The sequence below is a fragment of the Nicotiana tomentosiformis genome, chromosome 1 (assembly GCF_000390325.3).
Source record: "Nicotiana tomentosiformis chromosome 1, ASM39032v3, whole genome shotgun sequence".
Taxonomy (NCBI): Eukaryota; Viridiplantae; Streptophyta; class Magnoliopsida; order Solanales; family Solanaceae; genus Nicotiana; species Nicotiana tomentosiformis.
In genome coordinates, this window is record NC_090812.1 from 27682362 (window position 1) to 27701660 (window position 19299).

At 38.3% G+C, this 19299-nt stretch overlaps 2 protein-coding genes across 2 annotated transcripts; one reads left to right on the forward strand and one right to left on the reverse strand.

The window, feature by feature from the left end:
- The first annotated feature begins 8824 nt into the window (after positions 1–8824).
- LOC104105881 (uncharacterized) lies at positions 8825–16713 on the forward strand. The gene is made up of 8 exons (XM_009614302.4): positions 8825–9211; positions 9306–9373; positions 14066–14132; positions 14273–14427; positions 14504–14574; positions 15442–15510; positions 15630–15730; positions 16212–16713. The coding sequence occupies exons 1-8, from the start codon at positions 8939–8941 to the stop codon at positions 16500–16502; spliced, it is 1095 nt and encodes a 364-aa protein (XP_009612597.1). The 5' UTR covers positions 8825–8938; the 3' UTR covers positions 16503–16713.
- Positions 16714–17557: 844 nt separating this feature from the next.
- LOC104105882 (F-box/kelch-repeat protein At3g23880-like) lies at positions 17558–19004 on the reverse strand. Its single transcript, XM_070193437.1, has 2 exons — positions 17745–19004; positions 17558–17617 (listed from the first exon to the last, which is right to left on the reverse strand). Exons 1-2 carry the CDS (start codon positions 19002–19004, stop codon positions 17558–17560), a joined length of 1320 nt encoding a protein of 439 aa, XP_070049538.1.
- Between the last annotated feature and the right edge of the window lie 295 nt (positions 19005–19299).

Genomic DNA, 19299 nt, shown 5'->3' on the forward strand with positions numbered 1-19299 from the left:
GTGCCCAGATCTGAAATGATGGACATTGGCACACCATGTAGGCGAACAATCTCGCGGATATAAATATCAGCCAATCACTCTGAAGAATAAGTAGTACCGATTGGAATAAAATGCGCAGACTTGGTCAACCGATCCACAATTACCCAAACAACATCAAACTTTCTCAAAGTCCGTGGGAGTCCAACTACGAAGTCCATGGTAATACGCTCCCATTTCCATTCCGAAATTTCAAGTCTCTGAAGCAATCTGCCCGATCTCTGATGTTCGTACTTCATCTGTTGAAAATTTAAACACTGAGCTACATACCCAACTATATCTTTCTTTCTTTTTCTCCACTAATAGTGTTGCCTCAAATCCTGGTACATTTTAGTGGTACCCGGATGAATGGAATACCGCGAACTGTGGGCTTCTTCAAGAATCAATTCATGCAACCCATCTACATTTGGCACACAAATCCGACCTTGCATCCTCAATATCCCATCATCCCCAATAGTAACATCCTTGGTATCACCGTGTTGAAGTGCATCCTTTAGGACAAGCAAATGGGGATCGTCATACTGGCGTTCTCTGATGCGGTCATATAAAGAAGACTGAGAAACCACACAAGCTAGAACCCGATTGGGCTCCGAAATATCTAATCTCACGAACTGATTGGCCAAGGTATGAACATAAACTGCAAGAGGCCTTTCACCAACATGGATGAATGCAAGGCTGCCCATACTCACCGCCTTTCTACTCAAGGCATCGGCCACCACATTGGCCTTCCCGAGATGATACAAAATAGTGATATCATAGTCCTTTAGCAGTTCCAACCATCTCCTCTGCCTCAAATTTAGATCCTTCTGTTTGATAAGTGTTGAAGACTCCGATGATCTATAAATACCTCATAAGACACACCGTAAAGATAGTGCCTCCAAATCTTCAATGCATAAACAATAGTTGCCAACTCCAAATCATGAACAGGGTAGTTCTTTTCATGTGGCTTCAACTGACGCAAAGCATAAGCAATCACTCTACCCTTCTGCATTAAGACACACCCAATATCAATTCGAGAAGCATCACAATACACTATATAAGAGCCTGAAGCTCAAGGCAAAACTAGAACTGGAGTTGTGGTCAAGGCAGTCTTGAGCTTCTGAAAGCCCTCTTCACACTCATTCGACCACCTGAATGGAGCACCTTTCTGAGCTAATTTAGTCAAAGGTGATGTAATAGACGAGAAACCCTCCACGAAGCGACGATAATAACCGGCCAAACCGAGAAAATTTCAAATCTCAGTAGCTGAAGATGGCCTGGGCCAACTCTAAACTGCCTCTATCTTCTTCGGATCCACCTTAATTCTCTCACCGGACATTATGTGTCCCCAGAATGCCACCGAACTAACCTAGAACTCACACTTAGAGAATTTGGTAAAAATTTTCTCCTCCCTCAGCCTCTGTAATACAATGCTCAAGTATTGTGCATATTTCTCCTGGCTACGTGAGTACACCAGGATATCATCAATAAATACTACGATAAACAAATCAAGATACGGCTGGAATACACTATTCACCAAGTGCATGAATGCTGCTGGAGCGTTGGTCAGCCCAAAAGATATCACGAGAAATTCATAGTGACCATAACGGGTCCTAAATGTCGTCTTTAGAATATTCGAATCCTGAATTTTCAACTGGTGATACCCGGATCTCAAATCAATTTTGAAGAATACCCTCGCTCCCTGAAGCCGGTCAAACAAATCATGAATGCAATGGATACTTATTCTTGATTGTAACTTTGTTCAACTGTTTGTAGTCGATGCACATCCACATAGTAACATCTTTCTTTTTCACAAACAGAATTGGTGCACCCCAAGGCAACACACTAGGCTTAATAAACCCCTTATTAAGGAGTTCCTGAAGCTGCTGTTTCAATTCTTTCAACTCAGCTGGTGCCATACGATACGAGGGAATAATAATGGGCTGAGTGCACGACACCAAGTCAATACCGAAATCAATATCCCTATCGGGTGGCATACTCTGCAGGTCTGCAGGAAATACATCCGAAAAGTCTCACACTACTTGTACAGAATCAATAGTAGGAGTGCCTGTATCAACATCTCTCACAAAGGCCAAATAGGACAAACACCCCTTCCCAACCATACGTTGGGCCTTCAAATAAGAGATTACCCTGATAGGAACATAATCTAGAGAACCTCTTTATTCGAGCTTTGGTAACCCTGGCATCGCCAATGTCACAGTTTTTGCGTGACAGTCCAGAATAGCATGACATGGAGACAGCCAATCCATACCCAAGATTACATCGAAATCAACCATACTGAGTAATAAAAGATCAACTCTAGTCTCTAGTCCCTCAATAGTTATCACACACGACTGATGCACACGGTCCACAATAATAGTATCGCCCACCGGCGTAGATACATGAACAGGTGAAACTAAGGACTCACGGGGCATATCCAGATAAGGAGTAAAGTACAATGAAACATACGAATAAGTAGAACCAGGGTCAAATAATACAAAAGCTTCCTTGTGGCACACTGAGACAATATATGTGATCACTGCATCTGAAGCAACAACATCTGGCCTGGCAGGAAAAGCATAAAATCGGGCCTGACCGCCACCTGATAGGCCTCCCCCTCTTTAGCGACCCCTAGCTGACTGGGTCCCACCCCGAGCTAGCTGGGTGGGTGGTGTAACTGCTGGTGATGGTGCCATCGATCGAGAACTCTATTGTGGAGCCCCACTCAACAACATAGGGCAATCTCTTTTGATATAACCAAAGTCTCTGCACTCAAAAAAACCCCTCTTCTGACGGAACTGCTTCTTCTGATAACCCGAGGAATTACATATAGAAGCCTGAGCGAACGAGGCATGGTGAGAACTCTGTGCTGGTATTGATTGGCCTGACTAAGAACTGTAAGAACTGTGGCTAGCTGGTGCACCATGATGAGTTGGACGAGTCGTCTGAGCGGGCCTATAAGGGCAACCCCTGTTGTGGTAGGACTGCCCCCCAGAAGGTACCCCACCAAAATCGCCCGAACCTCGAGACCTCTTGGACTTCCTCTCACCACGCTCTTGGCTATGGACCACCTCTATTTGCCGAGCAATATTAACCACCTCGTCAAACGTGGCACCAGACACCCTCTCCCTAGTCATAAGTAACTGCATCTTATATGTGAGGCCATCAATGAACCTCCTAATCCTCTCCCTATCAATGGGAACCAACCAAACTGTGTGACGAGCCAACTCAGAAAATCTCATTTCGTACTGGGTCACAGACATGCCATCCTGCCGAAGTTGCTCAAACTGTCTGCGCAGCTCCTCCCTGTGAGACTGCGGCACGAATTTCTTCAAAAAGAGAATGGAGAACTCCTGACATGTAAGTGGTGCTGCACCGACCGGCATGCGCCTCTCATAAGCCTCCCGCCATCTGAAGGCAGCCCCAGAAAACTGAAAAGTAGTGAACAAGACCCCATTGGTCTCCAGAATACCTGTTGTCCGAAGCATCAGCTAGCACTTATCTAGAAAACCCTGAGCATCCTCTGACTCAGCACCGCTAAATGATGGAGGTCGAAGCCTCCCAAATCTCTCAAGTCTCATCTGCTCATCATCTGCCATAACAGGGACTACCGGGGCTTGAGCAGTTGCAATCAGCTGGGCTGGTAATGCCCCCTGTATCTAAAATCCCTACACTACCTGCTCTAGAGTACGGGAAAAAGGGGTATGAGTACCTCCTGAAGGCCTGGAATCACAATGGGAACAACTGGTGCCTGATCTAGTCCCACCGGCTCAACTATATCTAGAATCTGCTCCTGAGTTGGAGCAGCTGGTGGTGCTACAGGTGCTTCTCCAACTGTTGTATGAGCTACACCTCGACCTCTACCTCGGGCCCGGCCTGTCGCGGCCCTAACTGGTGGTACTGGTGGCTGACCGTCTGATCTGGTAGTACGTGTCCTCGCCATCTGTGAGAGAATAGAATAATAGAAATTTAGTTTCTAAAATCAACAAATTCGCACGACAGGATACAAGAAAGTGAAATTTTCCTAAGGGTTCGGCAGCCTCTCGAAGATAAGTACAGGTGTCTCTGTACCGATCCGCAAGACTCTACTAAACCTGCTCATGACTCATGAGACCTATGTAACCTAGGCTCTTATACCAACTTGTCACGACCCAAAAGCACGCATGTCGTGATGACGCATATCTCAATACTAGGCAAGTCGACAACCTCAATAAACCACAATTTCTTTTAAGTTTGAAAATATAATATTTAAATTCAATACCAAAAATCTCACCAATACCGACATAAAACACTTCCAAAACCCGGTGTCACTGAGTACATGAGTATATAAATGATAACAAAGTCTGACTGATAAAAATACTGTCTGAAAATATAGAACAGTACAAAAACTGAAATGAAAGAGAGTCAAGGTCTGCGGACGTCAAGCAGCTACCTCGATAATCTCTAACAGATAAAGCTCCAAAAAACTAGCAATCACCGTATCCGGAAGCACCTGGATCTGCACACGAGGTGCATGGTGTAGTATGAGTACAACCAACTCAGAAAGTATCAATACCAAATAAAGAACTGAAAGTAGTGACGAGCTTCATAATTAAGTCCAATTACAGTAATTTCCAACATAAAAAGTTAGGCATGCTTTCAAGTTCGACAATTAAGGCCAAAACAGTAATTTCACGTCAAGTTCAACTGGAACAGAAGATAATATCTCTCACAAATTTCCAAAACGGTGATATATGACAACTGAAGTACAATCGTAATGAAATCAATGCATCCTCTCAGAGCAACAGTCACTCCAACCGCATGATCACTCTTCACTCGGCACTCGGCACTCGACACTCGGCACTCGACACTCAGCACTCGCACTCAGTAGGTACATGCGCTCACTGGGGGTGTGTATAGACTCCGGAGGGGCTCCTTAAGCCCAAGCACTATAATCTACACGGACAACTCATGTGTTGCACGGACAACTCACGTATTGCACGGATAACTCACGTGTTGCACGGACAACTCACGTACTATAGTATAATATCTGGATCCGCACGGACAACTCACGTGCTATAGTATAATATCTGGATCCACATGGACAAATCACGTGCTATAGTATAATATCTGGATCCGCACAGATAACTCACGTGTTGCACGGACAACTTACGTGCTATAGTATCAATACCTCACAATCAGACCCTCGACCTCACTCAGTCATAAATCTTTCCAATCTCTCGGGCTCTCGGTAATCATGAAAATCAGCCCCAACAGACATGACATAATGTATCAACAAGGAACAATAGAGACTGAGATAAAATATACAAGTAAACTGTGACTAAGTACAAACAATAATTTAGCAGATAATTCAACATGTACACGACCTTTGTGGGTCCCTATAATGCCAACACATAATCTAAACATGATTTCTAACATGGTTTGTGGTTCAATTCCTCTACTACATGGAGAATGTACATATAACAACAAATTATTCAATTACACAGTTTTATGGAATTTGACAAAGTCACAATTCCTACGGTACATGCCCACACGCCCATCACCTAGCATGTGTGTCACCTCAAGACCATTCACATAACACATAATCCGGGGGTTCATACCCTCAGAACTAAATTTAGAACTGTTACTTACCTCAAACCGTGTAATTCTTTAATCTACCATGTCTTTGCCTCGCGAATCGTCCTCCATATGCCTCGAATCTAGTCACAAATAATTCGATTCAGTCAATACAAATTATAGGAATTAATTCTATATGAAATACTAATTTTCCAACAAAATTCGAAATTGCACTCGAAATCACCCATGGGGCCCATATCTCGGAACCTGATAAAAGTTAAAAAATATGAACGCCCATTCATCCACGAGTCCAACCATACTAAATTTTCCAAATTCCGACATCAACTCGACCTTCGAATCCTCAAATCTTATTTTGAAATCCCTAGGCCCAAATCCTCTAATATCATCTAAAAAATACGTAATCTAATCGAAATACTCAATGATAATCCAATATTATTGACTAACAGTGATCACAAGTGACTTACCTCAAGTTTTTTCGTGAATTCCCTCTGAAAATCGCCCCAAAAACATGTTGGAAATGTCCAAAAATGGCAAAAACTCGGAACCCCTTCGAAATGTATACTGTACAGGGGTTCCGCACCTGTGACTCACTTAGCCTCTTCTGCGATCTCGCAGGTGAGAGAAACTAACCGCTTATGCAGTTTGCCAAGGCCTTCACTGCCCCCGCTTTTGCGTCCCTAAAGTCGTTTCTGCGGACTCGCATTTGCGAGGTTCAGTCCGCTTCTGCGCCCATTTGTCTGCATCTGTGATCATGCAAGTGTGAAAATCTTCTCGCACCTGCGACCACTACCTCATAGCCCCTGCCCGCATCTGCGCTTGCCCATCTTACTTCTGTGAGCTCGCACCTGCGAGCCAATTTCCGCAGGTGCGATTGCATCAGAAGGCAGAAAATTTCCAGCTTTGTTCTAAGTCCAAATTTGATCCGTTAACCATCTGAAACTCATCCGAGGCCCCCGGGACCTAAATAAAATATACCAACAAGTACTAAAGCATCATACGAACTTAGTCGAGACCCCAAATCACACCAAACAACGCTAAAACCATAAATCATGCCCCAATTCAAGCTTAGTGAAACTAAAAAATTTTAACTTCTATATTCGATGCAGAAACCTATCAAATTAAGTCTGATTGACCTCAAATTTTGCACATAATGGACCTATTCCAATTTTCAGAATTGGATTCCGATCCCGATATCAAAAAGTCAACTTCCCGCTCAAACTTCCAAACTTAATTTCTATTTTAGCCATTTCGAGCCTATTTTAACTACAGACTTCTAAGTAATTTTTTGGACATACTCCTAAGTCCAAAATCACCATACTAAGCTATTTAAATCATCAAAATTTTATCACATAAGTCAACATTCGGCCAACTATTTCAACTTAGGCTTTAAATCTTGGAACTAAGTGTTCCAAATTCATTCTAAAACCTCCCTGACAAGTCATATATTTATAATTGAACACAGGATAAGCAGTAAATGGGGAAACATGGTTGTAATACTCAAAACGACCGACCGGGTCGTTACAAATTTAATACCAATTCAAAGTCATTAATGATACTACATCAATTGTCCAATGCCACCAAGTTACTATTCATCGTATTCCTTAATCAACACTTGTAAAATATACAATTCGGGTGATTACTTAGTTGATCACTTCCAACTTTTGCTAGCAAATAATTTCATAGGTTCATTGTATTTATCAATTTCATTTCCAAGAATACTATTCATCTTCTCTCTCATTTTCTTAAAAAATATTATTCATGCCATGAACTAGAGTTTTATAATTCAATCTTTCAACCATTAAAACTTGTAACAAATACTACAAATACTTTTAACTACTCATAATAAAGGAGTTCGATGCATTAGAATTACCTCTAGTAGATCAATCTTGAAAAATCATAACTTTGATGATATTTGTGTTCTTGAGGATTCGATGATGAAATCTAGTATTTGTATATAAGAATGATATTAGAACTCATGTATATTGAGTAAGAATCAACCCAAAATATCATTAACAACTTACCTTGGTTGGACTTGATTTGAGTTTAAAATCGCTTCTTGACCTCAAGAACCCTAACCCCAAAGCTCAAAATAGTCTCTCTCTCTCTGACCTTGTACTTATAGGCCCAAATTTCTGGATTTCAGACGCTGCCCTGGACGCTTCGCGTCCCCAGTTCATTCCTCCTCCAAGTCTGGACCCGGATGTTATGGCAGTACTTCACTGTCAGCCTTTGATAATTTGATCATAATTTCTTGTAGGAATGTCCAAATAACGAACGGTTTGAAGCGCGGTTTGAAGCGTTAGAAACTAGACTCAAAGAGCTTTCATTTGATAGGTTATTCACCACATAACTATATATATATATATATATATATATATATATATATATATATATATATATATATATATATATATATGCTCGTCTAAAATTAGGTCTTGCGCGTGCTCATTTGAAATTTTAATCTATCGTGTAATTTTTCACTTGACTTGTCCAAAGGGATCTCCTTAGGCCCTATATCACTTCAAATATACCCCGTACACTTGTTATTGTATTCACGGGATATCTTTCATATTATTAATTAACACTCGCATACAAATAAATATAATTAGTATACATCAGACCTCTTAATGGCCGTATAACATTTTGAAACTTTTTTTTCCGGTGCGCTACGCACCACCACCATCCTCAACCATAATCGACGTTGCTAGCAATCACCACTAGCTACTACTCAGAACCACCAACTATCAACCAAAACCACAGCCAACCACTACCTCTAGTCGACATTCACAAGCACCTCTGTTTGTCATCACCACCGTTAATTACCATATTTTAAAAATAATATATATTTTATTAATAGAATATTAGATTAATTAGTATTTTATTTGAATTTTATATTTATTAATTTTTAAATAAAGATAAATTTTATACATTCAGATATTAGAAAAACAAACAATCTTAATCATCTATTATTCAGATCTTAATACACATCTTAAAATTCAGATATGTATTCAAATTCAGTTGTCTTAATCTCAGACTTGTTAATCTTTAAAAAAAAATGTAAATGAGGCCTAAGTGAATATATACTGGAAAATGAAAAAGAAATTTAAGAAAATAAAAGTCATATCAAACACACGTGTAGTAGTGAAGGAACGAAACATCCCAGAAAGAGCGTTGTACGACTAATCTGCAATTTGTTCGTTTGTACTACTCCAAATTACCAGTAGTAATATTAACGAACATCATCCATGGCAGCCGTCTCTATAGTTGAGTCAAGTCCTCATTTTTCCAAAAAACCACTTAACACCAATCTCTTCCCTCTTCTCAAAGATTCAGCCTTTCCAACAAAATGGAACAACCCCTACTCCTCCTTAGACTCTTCCTAATCTCACTAGCAGTTCTTGGCTGGATCCAATTCGTAGCATCCCATCAAGAATCCGGCGACTGGCATTGCGAAGCCGATGAGGAATCCCGAGTTGTTGCTGAGTTCAGGCCTGGACTCGTAACCCTTGACGGCCACGCTGATGATTGGGAAAATATTGATGGGTTTGAGTTCTCTCTCCTTCCTGCACTTGACCCAGATCATGATCATGAGTATAAAGGGGGGAAAATGACCCTTAAGGTATCATTCACTTCTTATTTATAATTTTCTGTCTATTTAATAGTTACGGAGATTTGGTTGCTTATTGGGGGTTGTTGATTTTGCTCTTAATTAGGCTTTGCATGATGGGAAAGATGTCTACTTTTTGTTGCAAGTAGATGGAGAGTATTTATACAAGAAAGGGTGAGTTAATGTTGTTTAAAATTCTTATGATTTGTAAAATTGAAGTACATACTCTTGATTTGCAGCACTTGTGGGATTTTAATATTCAATTAGTGATTAGCGCTTCCTGTGCTGCAAATGTTCTAGTTTAGAGACTGTTGCCTCTTAAATATAGGAGAATAATTAGTTTTCCCATGGTTTCTTTAAATGGTCCTTAGTTTCTTATTTGGTTGAGGTAATATGATTACTGTCATCGCACAGCAAATTGCTTGGTGGTGTTTAAATATTGAAGGAATTAAATTGATAGCAATAGCAAATCATGCCTTTTCAGCAACTTAATTTCCTTTCTTTTCATGTGGGCAAACTAATGCACTACTTCTTTGCTTTGAGAATCTTTCCAAAGAGTTTTTGCTGAAAGACACTTGAAAAAAATATTCCTGTAATTTATACAAATTGATTTCTTGTATATAAATGCTTCCAAGAAGAATATAATATCATGTATCTGATGTGTTACATGTATTATGGGGTAAGTGGATCAGTAAATCATTTCCTGCAAGTGAGGCATTTGCAATGCACGTTATGAATTTTACGGATCTTTTGTTTCAAAAGTTACATCTTTAACAGTGTGGTAACCTATTATGGAACCTTGAGATCAGTAAAGGAACAGGGTGAATAGATATCCTTTGTTGTACACCTATCATAATTTAAGGCTGGATGATCAGTGGTTCAGCTGATAGAGTATTTTACTGAGACGTAGTTAGCATGTCTCTGTTGGGAGACAAGGTACGTGATGTGAATGTCAATCCAAAAAGGTTTGGTAAGTATTACATGAAGGATGGCAAATCCAAATCTAAAGGCAAGGTTTGTTATATGGATAGATGAAACACTTGAAGATTTAGTTTAACTTCCAGACGAGTCAATAATTGAGTGGGGAAAAAACAACCAATTAGACAACAAGCAATTTTGAAAATGATAGATTCTAAACGAGTCATTAAGTGGATAACACATAGTTACTCTGTCCCAATTTATATGGCACTTTTACCATTTTCGGACACTCCAAAATGTTTGACCATATTTTATTTTTACCTAATCTTTACAACTTTCATGAATTCAAATTCATTAAACTATTCATATTTTAAACTTAAATGTGGTCTTTTTTTTATCAAACTAACTTTTCGACCTTTACTTTTATATTTTCTTCCACTATACTTATATATAAGTCAAATTAATATCTTAAAATCCGAACCCAATCAAAAACCATCAAATAAAACAAGATGGAGGGAGTAATAGATAATTGGAAAACACTCACTCAAAGTCGATGACAGCAAAAGCTGTCAAATAGCTTGAAAATTCAAGCTCTAATCCTTGTTATTCAAATTTAGCCACCAAATATCATGAGTATCCCTGATATTGTCAACCAGGTTTTTGTTTTTTTCAATGCATGTATTCCATTTACGATCAAAGCTCATGCGGTCCCCCTTATGTTTAGGGAAATAAGTAGGAGTACTGAAGGAAGACATTCTACTTCAATTCATGTCAAAGCCTAGTTTCTCGTGGGAAAACCTAGAAAAAACCTAGAGGGGGTTGCTAATAAAACAAAAACCCTAGTTCTGCAATAGAACTCAATAGCCAAGGGGAAAATTCCAGAACCAGAAGCAGGTGAATGATTATATTAACATATCTTGTGGCTTGCTATATTTTTTTTCAAAAAGATGAACAGTATTCCTAAATAATATATGCTTGCATTAGGGGAGGCTATCTACGTCGCACCCCTTGTGGTGCGGCCTTTCCCGGACTTTGCGTGAACGCGGGATGCCTTGTGCACCGGGCTGTCATTTTTTATTCTTGCTTTTTATCAAACTCCTTAAAAAGAAATTAAACACAATGAGGTTGTAAGTCAATTAGGAAGCAAATAATTGAAAATTTGTCAAACTACTCCCAGTATGGTAGCAGGAGCATACTGCATGAACAGGGTGACCTCTCCTCCTTTCCTTATCCATGCATCATAAAGATATCATATGATCCATTGATCCTTCCCCTTATTCCTGCCTTCGCCTCCATCTTATACTCTTTCTTTACTATTTAAATCCTTCATTCCTTTACTTACTTGTTAATGTTTCTGCACTTGCTCAGCTAGAAATTACTTTTCCCTGGCATTTCAGCTATTATCCTACTTCAACCTCTCTTTCATGTATTTTAAGTTCAGAAGCTACCCCTCTAAGCTACAACTTGTATTGTTCTAGGTGTTTCATGATTAAACAACCCAGCGGCACTTTTGAGATGCCACTTTTTCCATAGATGGATATTTTCAATTCCATTTGACTCGGGTGTCAGGATATTGATGCTAAAGTAGAGAAGACCTCACACCACTTATTCTTCTCCAGTCACTTGTTTTATTTAGACTTCTTGCATTCTATTTACCCTTTTAAACCTTCTCCAAGATGCTATATCAAGTCTTTTCAAGTGGTACACCAAGGGCCTCGTGGCATCAAGTTACCTTAGTTATGATCTCTTACTCATCAGTGTAGGTTCATTGCAAGCTTCACGTCACAGCAGTCCCTTGACAGTGCTGGGCATTTTCCCAACTGATTCCAAATAAATTTAAGATAGGATTCAAGTGATATTAGTGAATATACATAAGGAGCATGCAAGTCGAATTTGGTATATATTTCTTGGTAATATTTGCATATTGTAGAACAATGGCCACCATGCAATGACATTATATTTCTTGAAAGCTGTGTTGCAAAGTGAAGGTTGTAAGATGAGCTAATGTGTGGTTAATGTGATTTCTTTACTTCTAGAAATGATTTGCCTAATGTCAGCTTACAGAGCCTACTAACTTAGGTCTTTTATACTACTTTTCGGGGTGGGGTAGGGGGAGAACAGTATGAATACTCCCCTGACATTGTGGAACAGCGGTTCCATCGAGGTTAGTCATCAATAATGGTGCATGCTCCCTAGCAAATCATTCCTAGCTGTATTGATATCCTTTTATTACATATACCTTGTTTCAAATGATGTTATGAACTTGGCTATAAGTAGAGTTGAAGGCTGTAGAATAAAAACTAATTCTAAGTTTTGTGCAAAAGTTGGATGGTTTTTCTTTGTCTTCTTTCTGTTTGGCATGTATAATTCTCTCTTCATTTCAATTTATGTGCACATATTTGACTAGGCACGAAGTTTAAGAAAAAAGAGAGAAAATAAATGAGTCACATTTATTTTTGTGGCTATAAATCATTGACAAAGGTAAACTGTTTTCAAATATGAAATTTGGTCATTTTTTTTGGCACGGACTAAAAAGGAAATAGGTTCACATAAAATTGAAACGGAGGGACTTTATCAAAAAAAAAAAATTGAAACAGAGGGATTGTCATTTATTTGTCTGCCATTTTGTATTCATGCATGTTGTGGATAAGTCGTTTTGCGGGGATGCCTAATCATGCTGAAGTCATTACTCATTGCTACTATCTTCTACAACTGTACTTGTGTAAATGTGGCAGCGACTTATTCAAACTCGTGAATTGTCACAAGTGCAAGAGATGGTTTTAGTTTCAGAACTCTCACTTATTGGATTATTCCATTACCAAAAAAGAAAAGAAAAACTTATTGGAACATCAAGTCTGAGGGCTTGTCGGAATTCTTTTTACTCCTCATATCATAGTTATTATGTTTTTATTGATTATAGGAAGAGTTAAATCACCGAGTGTTTTAACTTCTAGGTCGCTGGCGTAAACTCAAAGACTTGAATCTTCTCTTTTTTTGCCGATCTGCTAGTTCATGCTCGTAGCCTGTAATTAGTGACACATTAAATATGTACGATCTGCCATTCTAAATACATAATTAGAGTCACTCTTGTGCAAGCTCACTTTGAATTTTTTCCTAATTAGTCAAAGCGCAGTTACTTCTTTCCTTACTCAAGTCACATAGTTATGGTATGGAACTTGATATGATTTTAGCTGAACCTTCCTTACACCTCGTAACAGTCATTTTAAAAGTACCTCCAGCCAAGCTCAAATATATACGCCCTCAGAAGTATCTTTCCTTATCTTTGGTCAAACCTGGTCGTAAAAGCGTGAGCGATTACCTCTTAAAACTACATCACACACGTGCACAATGTCACATATACATGTCTTGATCTATCTCCCCTCATAAGGAAGAAGGAAGATTTGTTTTTCTTTCTTCTTGTGGGATGAAATACTTGAAGTTTGGTCAAGGTATTCGAGACTTGTAATACACGCTTAAAGAAGTAGCTTCATGGTATCTACATAGATATAATGATCATGCTGTCTTGGTTTAGATGCTTAACTACATCACAAAATGTGTACAAGATGCAAAAGAAGTTCTGAAAGGTAATGCATTATGCATGTAGAATTCACATTATCGTCCTTTACAAGTTATTTGACTGGAAAGCATGCACCTTTAATTTCCTCATCTTCATTAAACTGGGCTCTATACAAGCTGATGTATGCATCCTTCAAGAGTTTGCACTATGGGGAATGAAACTGCTCCTACTGGTCTCATTGCTAGTTTCACTGTGTTACATGATTGGGTAACGCTCTATATTGTATGATTGGGCAACTCTCCATATGTTATGTCTGAGATACTTCATATTTTCTTCATGGTACTTGTACAAGAGCTGCAACACGTTATTAGCTTATTAATTGCATTATACTGTGTATTATACCACTAAGGGTTTCTTTCTTAATCATGCAGAAACGACAAGAATTGCCCATCTGTGGCCCTGATGTTTCAAGTTGGTGAGAGTGCAACATATCATAATGTAAGATTGTGATCATTCATTTATGGGTTATGCTAGCTGCTAAAGTAAATGTCTCTCCAGAAAAGGGAAAATACACATTTTTTGTACTTCTGTTCGGTATCTTCGATTGCCTAAAATATGGATTAAATTTGTTGGAATAGATGGGTGGGTGTAAACAATCACCTGATGCATGCAACAACAAGACTTGTCGTGGCTACGAAGTGGACATCATGCACTTCTCCATTGGAAATGCTATCCCCGGTAGATTGTATGGTGGAAACCCAGTCGACAACAGAGATGGTAATGGGGGAGACAGGTAATTTTGTGTACACGATTAAATTTGTTAACACTTACAAAATTCTCGAAATTATCTTTACTCTGTTGGTTAACAGATTTGGTCATCTGGTTGATTTGTATGCTTGGAACCCACACTGTCAGAATCTGGACGGGATTAGTCCTACAGGTAAGAATGTCGTTGGAGTTATTGGCACTCAAACTCTGGAATGTGTAATAGAAAATTATATTTATCCCCTGTCAATTAATACTTGGATCTTTATTGTCCTTGGTAAAGGGGGAGAGAAGTACAACAACAACATACCCAGTATATTCCCACACGTGGGGTCTGGGGAGGGTAGTGTTTACGCAGACATTACCCCTACCTTGTGCAGGTAGAGAGACAAAAAGGGGAGAGAAGTAAACAGGAAAAAAAGGAACAGTAAGAAACTTAATATCATTTTAACTGATGCAAATACTGAGGTTACAAAATTTACAGCTGACCTTAAGTCATGTGGTTCATTATTTTCCGATCTATAACCAATAACCATTTAGGTTGGGCTTTTGTTTCTCTTTTCCCTTTCATCGACACTTACCAGTTACCACAAACCCAAAGAACTGGTGCCGTGTTCTGGGAGGTTCAACTAAAAGGGAAATTGCATTTTGATGAATTAAATATATACCTATAACTTGAACGATAGATCAAAATATCAGATAGCATTTCTAATGGTCTATCTGGTTGCTACCATGGTAGAAATGTAATATCAGATGGATGGGTGTCATAAGGTCTAAGCCAGTCTGCAAGGCGAAGAAACCTTGGGGTCATCCTAGTCGCTGCTTGTTGAATCAGAAGTGGTCTGTTAAGAAAGATGACTTTAGCGCACACAAATTTGACATCAGTGTCTTCTTCAACTATATATGCATGCACTTCATTCTTGTGATTTTGGCGATCTTGTTTCTGATAAATTCTATTAGCACTTTAGCAGGACACAACGTTCTTGACCTACGACTTTTGACTGGACTTTGTTAGTTCTAAGCCTTATATTTTCTTTCTTAGGAAATGATACCGCTGCCCAGAATGACTGGAGGGGTGCATGGTGGCATAGCAGTTTTGCAACCCATTCGGGTAACATCTCTCACCCTTGTCAAATCACCTTGGATTTCTTCATTGATCCTTCTTAATGATGTAGTAAAGTTGGTTCTTCTTCTGGCCTCTTCATTTCGCAAATGGTCTTCTATTGACAGGTTATTCTGATGAGGACAGTCCTTATTCAACAAATGGTCAGAAGGGAACATTCTATTTTGAGTTTTCTAGGGCCCTGAGAACCATGGATCGTCTTCAGCAGGTATTCTATCACAGTGATGCCTTTCGTCTCAAGTCTTAGTGAAATTTTGTCATGCATTAGTAACCCTGGCAGTTAATATAAGCACTCTAATGTCCCACCACCATTGGCGGACTTGCAATGTGTGTATGAACTTCGTCAATGAGATGCAAAAGCAATCTTACTCTTATTTCATAGGACACTAAACATAATATCTTGTGAGGAATGAAACAAGGAAGAGAAAATTGAGAGAAAACACTACTTGATTTTAAATGGTGAAGTATACAAGTTCTAAAATAAGAAAGAAGATCATAGACTATGTACATCATTATGGGAAAGAGTCAACCTCATTAATTCAAACCAATCATACACAATATCTACAATATTCTTAACAGGTCCGTTAGCATGCTATTTCATGCATGTTTTTCACTTGATTAGTATCTAGAGACAAAAGTATGTTAAAACATGATTGCACAACTCAAGTTTGCTTTTGGGATGTACATAGGATGTGCAATTCACTATTGGTCAGACGAGCAAGTTTTCAGCTGCATTTTGGTATCCGGAGGATGGAAATCCATGGCACGGATCAGGACATTACACGGTTAGCTGTGACTGGGTACCTCTAGATGTTCCTCCGGGTTCATCTGCAGGCATCAAAGCGGTATCAAGAAGCTCTTGGGATGCTGCCAGTGGTTTTGCTTTTCTCTTATCTGTTGTTTCATTTGGTGTATCCATTTTTGTTGGGTATTTGGTTCGTAAGAAAAATGCCATCTCTTTTCAACCCATAGATCTTTAGATTCTTTGGAGTGGTTTTTCTTCCCCCATGTATTCCTTTTTTTCCCTTTTCTTTAAATACAGAATTTTAGTGTCGTCTTTACCTTTTAATATAGAGGGGTGGACATGGGATATTCTTTTGTAATAAGTGCAGTTTTTTATACTTGCCTGGTGCTTATATTTTGTACTCGTTGAATGACAAATTAGTAAATTGCAGTTTCATTAGGAGATAACTCCATCTTGTATTACTTTTGCGTGTTAGCACACGGGGAAAAAAAAAAAAGCTAGTTAGCAGGTGTGTTTTTAAGACACTTGAAACTAAAGCTCAAAAAAGATATTATCATGAACTCCTGGACCTTTACTAGTTAGACAAGTTGAAGTTTCTCAAAAGAATTCATAGCATGGGAAAGAAACCTGATTTACCTTGACCAGGAAACAATTTGACAAAGTGAAGCTAAATCCTATGTCTCTTAACCAGGTATTTATCTTCACTAGACTAATCTGAAAAGAAGTACTATTATTTTTTTCTTTCGGAAAAGAAGTATTGATTTCTTTTCTTTTAGGCAGTTGATATTTCAAGTTTTTAAGGGAAGGTCAAATAGAGGTTGTCGTCCTCTTTGATTCTCAGCAAAGAAATTCAATGTATTAATATTTGCTAAGAGTAATTTTTTCTTCTTAGAGATTTATATGCTAGAAGAAAATGTAGAGAATTTGTAGTGCTAGAGAAACTAAATTTTATAATATTGAAATTAGACGGACTTAATTAAACGACATGGACAATGGAGATACATATAAGATGCGAAACCAGAGAGCCAATGCCATTTCATTGAAAAGGAAAGACAAAAATACAAGAAAAAGAGATGAGATACATGTTAAAAAGGAACCACAACATTCTTGATTTAAAGGGTTATGGGCCATAAAGACTCTTGACCCTAACAATCAATATTGCAGTTGATCGATGATGTACGTAACTCATTTTCTTACTAAAACAGACTATCTAGCATAAACCAAATGCCATTTCTGGCTACTAAACTATGGCTTGGCTAATAAACTTCTGATTTGCATTTAATCCTTTAGCTATTTTTCAACATCCATAGGTGTATCGCCTGGAGGATCATCTTTATCGACCATGTTGACCTGCAATCTTAATTCATAATAATTAGGAAATTATTGAAAAAAGAATCCAGATTATTCGGATCAGTGAAAAAATAATAATAATAATAATAGTAAGCGAAAATAAAAAGAAAAGGCTAAAAAAGCTTACTTCTTCCATATGCATGTAGCCATCAAAATCAACACCACCACCATTTGCAGGAAAAGCCCCTTCTTGTCCCATTGGTTTGTCATTAAGATCAACCAAAACTAGGCTATCAGTGAAGTTGACAAAATTCAAATCATGCTCCTCATCTTGGATGTGCAAATCAATTAGCTTATTATTGTTGAAATCATAGCTATATATCCTTCCAAATCTATCTTGCATTATAATTTCTCCATTTCTTGTGAAAGCCATTGGCCTATGTATCATTATTCCTAGTGAAACAGTAGCATGACAACTCCAAGAATTCTTCACACCATATTCCTCCATCACCCAAAGGTGACAAGGTTGTCCCCCTATTCCAAACCAATAATCAAAAACTGGACAAAACGCAAAAAGTCCAAGTTTACCTTTAAACTCACCAATACATTCAGTTAGATCAACTCCCCCTTCACCTTGAAACTTTGGGCATTCAAATTCTTGAAATGTCTCTTCCCCTAAATGATATGACAAAATGACCATTTCATCCTCATAAGTGTTGCTTTTAACAGCCTTCCAATGCAAACATTCATTTACAACAACCCCTGAAAACATGTCATGTCTTTTGTAGGAAAAATTACAACTTAGTTTAAGTTCTTTCCAAACCTTGGTATTTAGTGAAAATACCTCAGCTTTAGATACAAAATCATATCCATGAGGAGGTGTCATTGGCTCTTCATCATCATCTTCTTCATCTAACCAATCATAACAATCATTTTCAACAAAGCCAATTCTAACAACTTTGAAATCATTGGTTTTTTCATGATAACCAAATCCAAGACTCACCTGTATAATCTGAAGATCTAGTTCATCGCCATAAATATTTGAAGGGGGAAGGATCAAGTACTTGTTTATAGTTGGATTAGTCAAATATATGATATGACCAAAACGGCTAATATCAGTGAGACAAATTAAACCATTGATTGAACTCACAACAATGCAATTCAACATGCCTGGTAAGTCAAAGGGGACTCTTAATTCAGATTCATAGTGAAAGTTTTTGGCATTTAGCAAAGTGAAGGTCTTTTCTGGCTTGCTTTGGACAGGCACATAGAGAATATAGTTTTTACCTGTTGCAACTGAGGTTTCAAAATGTTTTTTGATGAAATCTTGATTTTTTATCATGGCACACCAGGATTTGCATGCAACAAGGAATTTGATCAGTGCTTTAGCAGGGAGAAGTAAGAGAATTGAGATGATGATCTCAAAGGGTAAAGATGGTAGAGACATTTTTAACACACACACGAAGATTGAAAATTCACAAAAGAAAAAAATGGTTTTTGAAGAAGAGCTAAAAAGGATGTAATAAAAAACAAAATCTAAGAAACTGAGCTCATGTTTTTACTAGGGTTTTCTTGCAGAAATATTCAGGAAAAGAAATGTACTCTATGACATAGACTCTAAGATATTGTACTGTATATATAGGGAGGAGTGGAGCTGTCTTTAGATTCATGTAATATGGCTTGATTAAGAAAGTTAATACAGCAGATAAGAGTGGGATTATTACTAACAAATGAATAAATTT

What these genes read in the sequence shown, in the direction of transcription:
- LOC104105881 (XM_009614302.4), top strand. Translation starts at nt 8,939, where the DNA reads ATGGAACAACCCCTACTCCTCCTTAGACTCTTCCTAATCTCACTAGCA. An exon ending in GATGGTAATGGGGGAGACAG is followed by an intron (nt 14,428 to 14,503) that starts GTAATTTTGTGT and finishes GTTGGTTAACAG; the next exon opens with ATTTGGTCATCTGGTTGATT. An exon ending in CCATGGATCGTCTTCAGCAG is followed by an intron (nt 15,731 to 16,211) that starts GTATTCTATCAC and finishes GGATGTACATAG; the next exon opens with GATGTGCAATTCACTATTGG.
- LOC104105882 (XM_070193437.1), bottom strand. Translation starts at nt 19,004, where the DNA reads ATGTCTCTACCATCTTTACCCTTTGAGATCATCATCTCAATTCTCTTA. An exon ending in GCTACATGCATATGGAAGAA is followed by an intron (nt 17,618 to 17,744) that starts GTAAGCTTTTTT and finishes TTAAGATTGCAG; the next exon opens with GTCAACATGGTCGATAAAGA.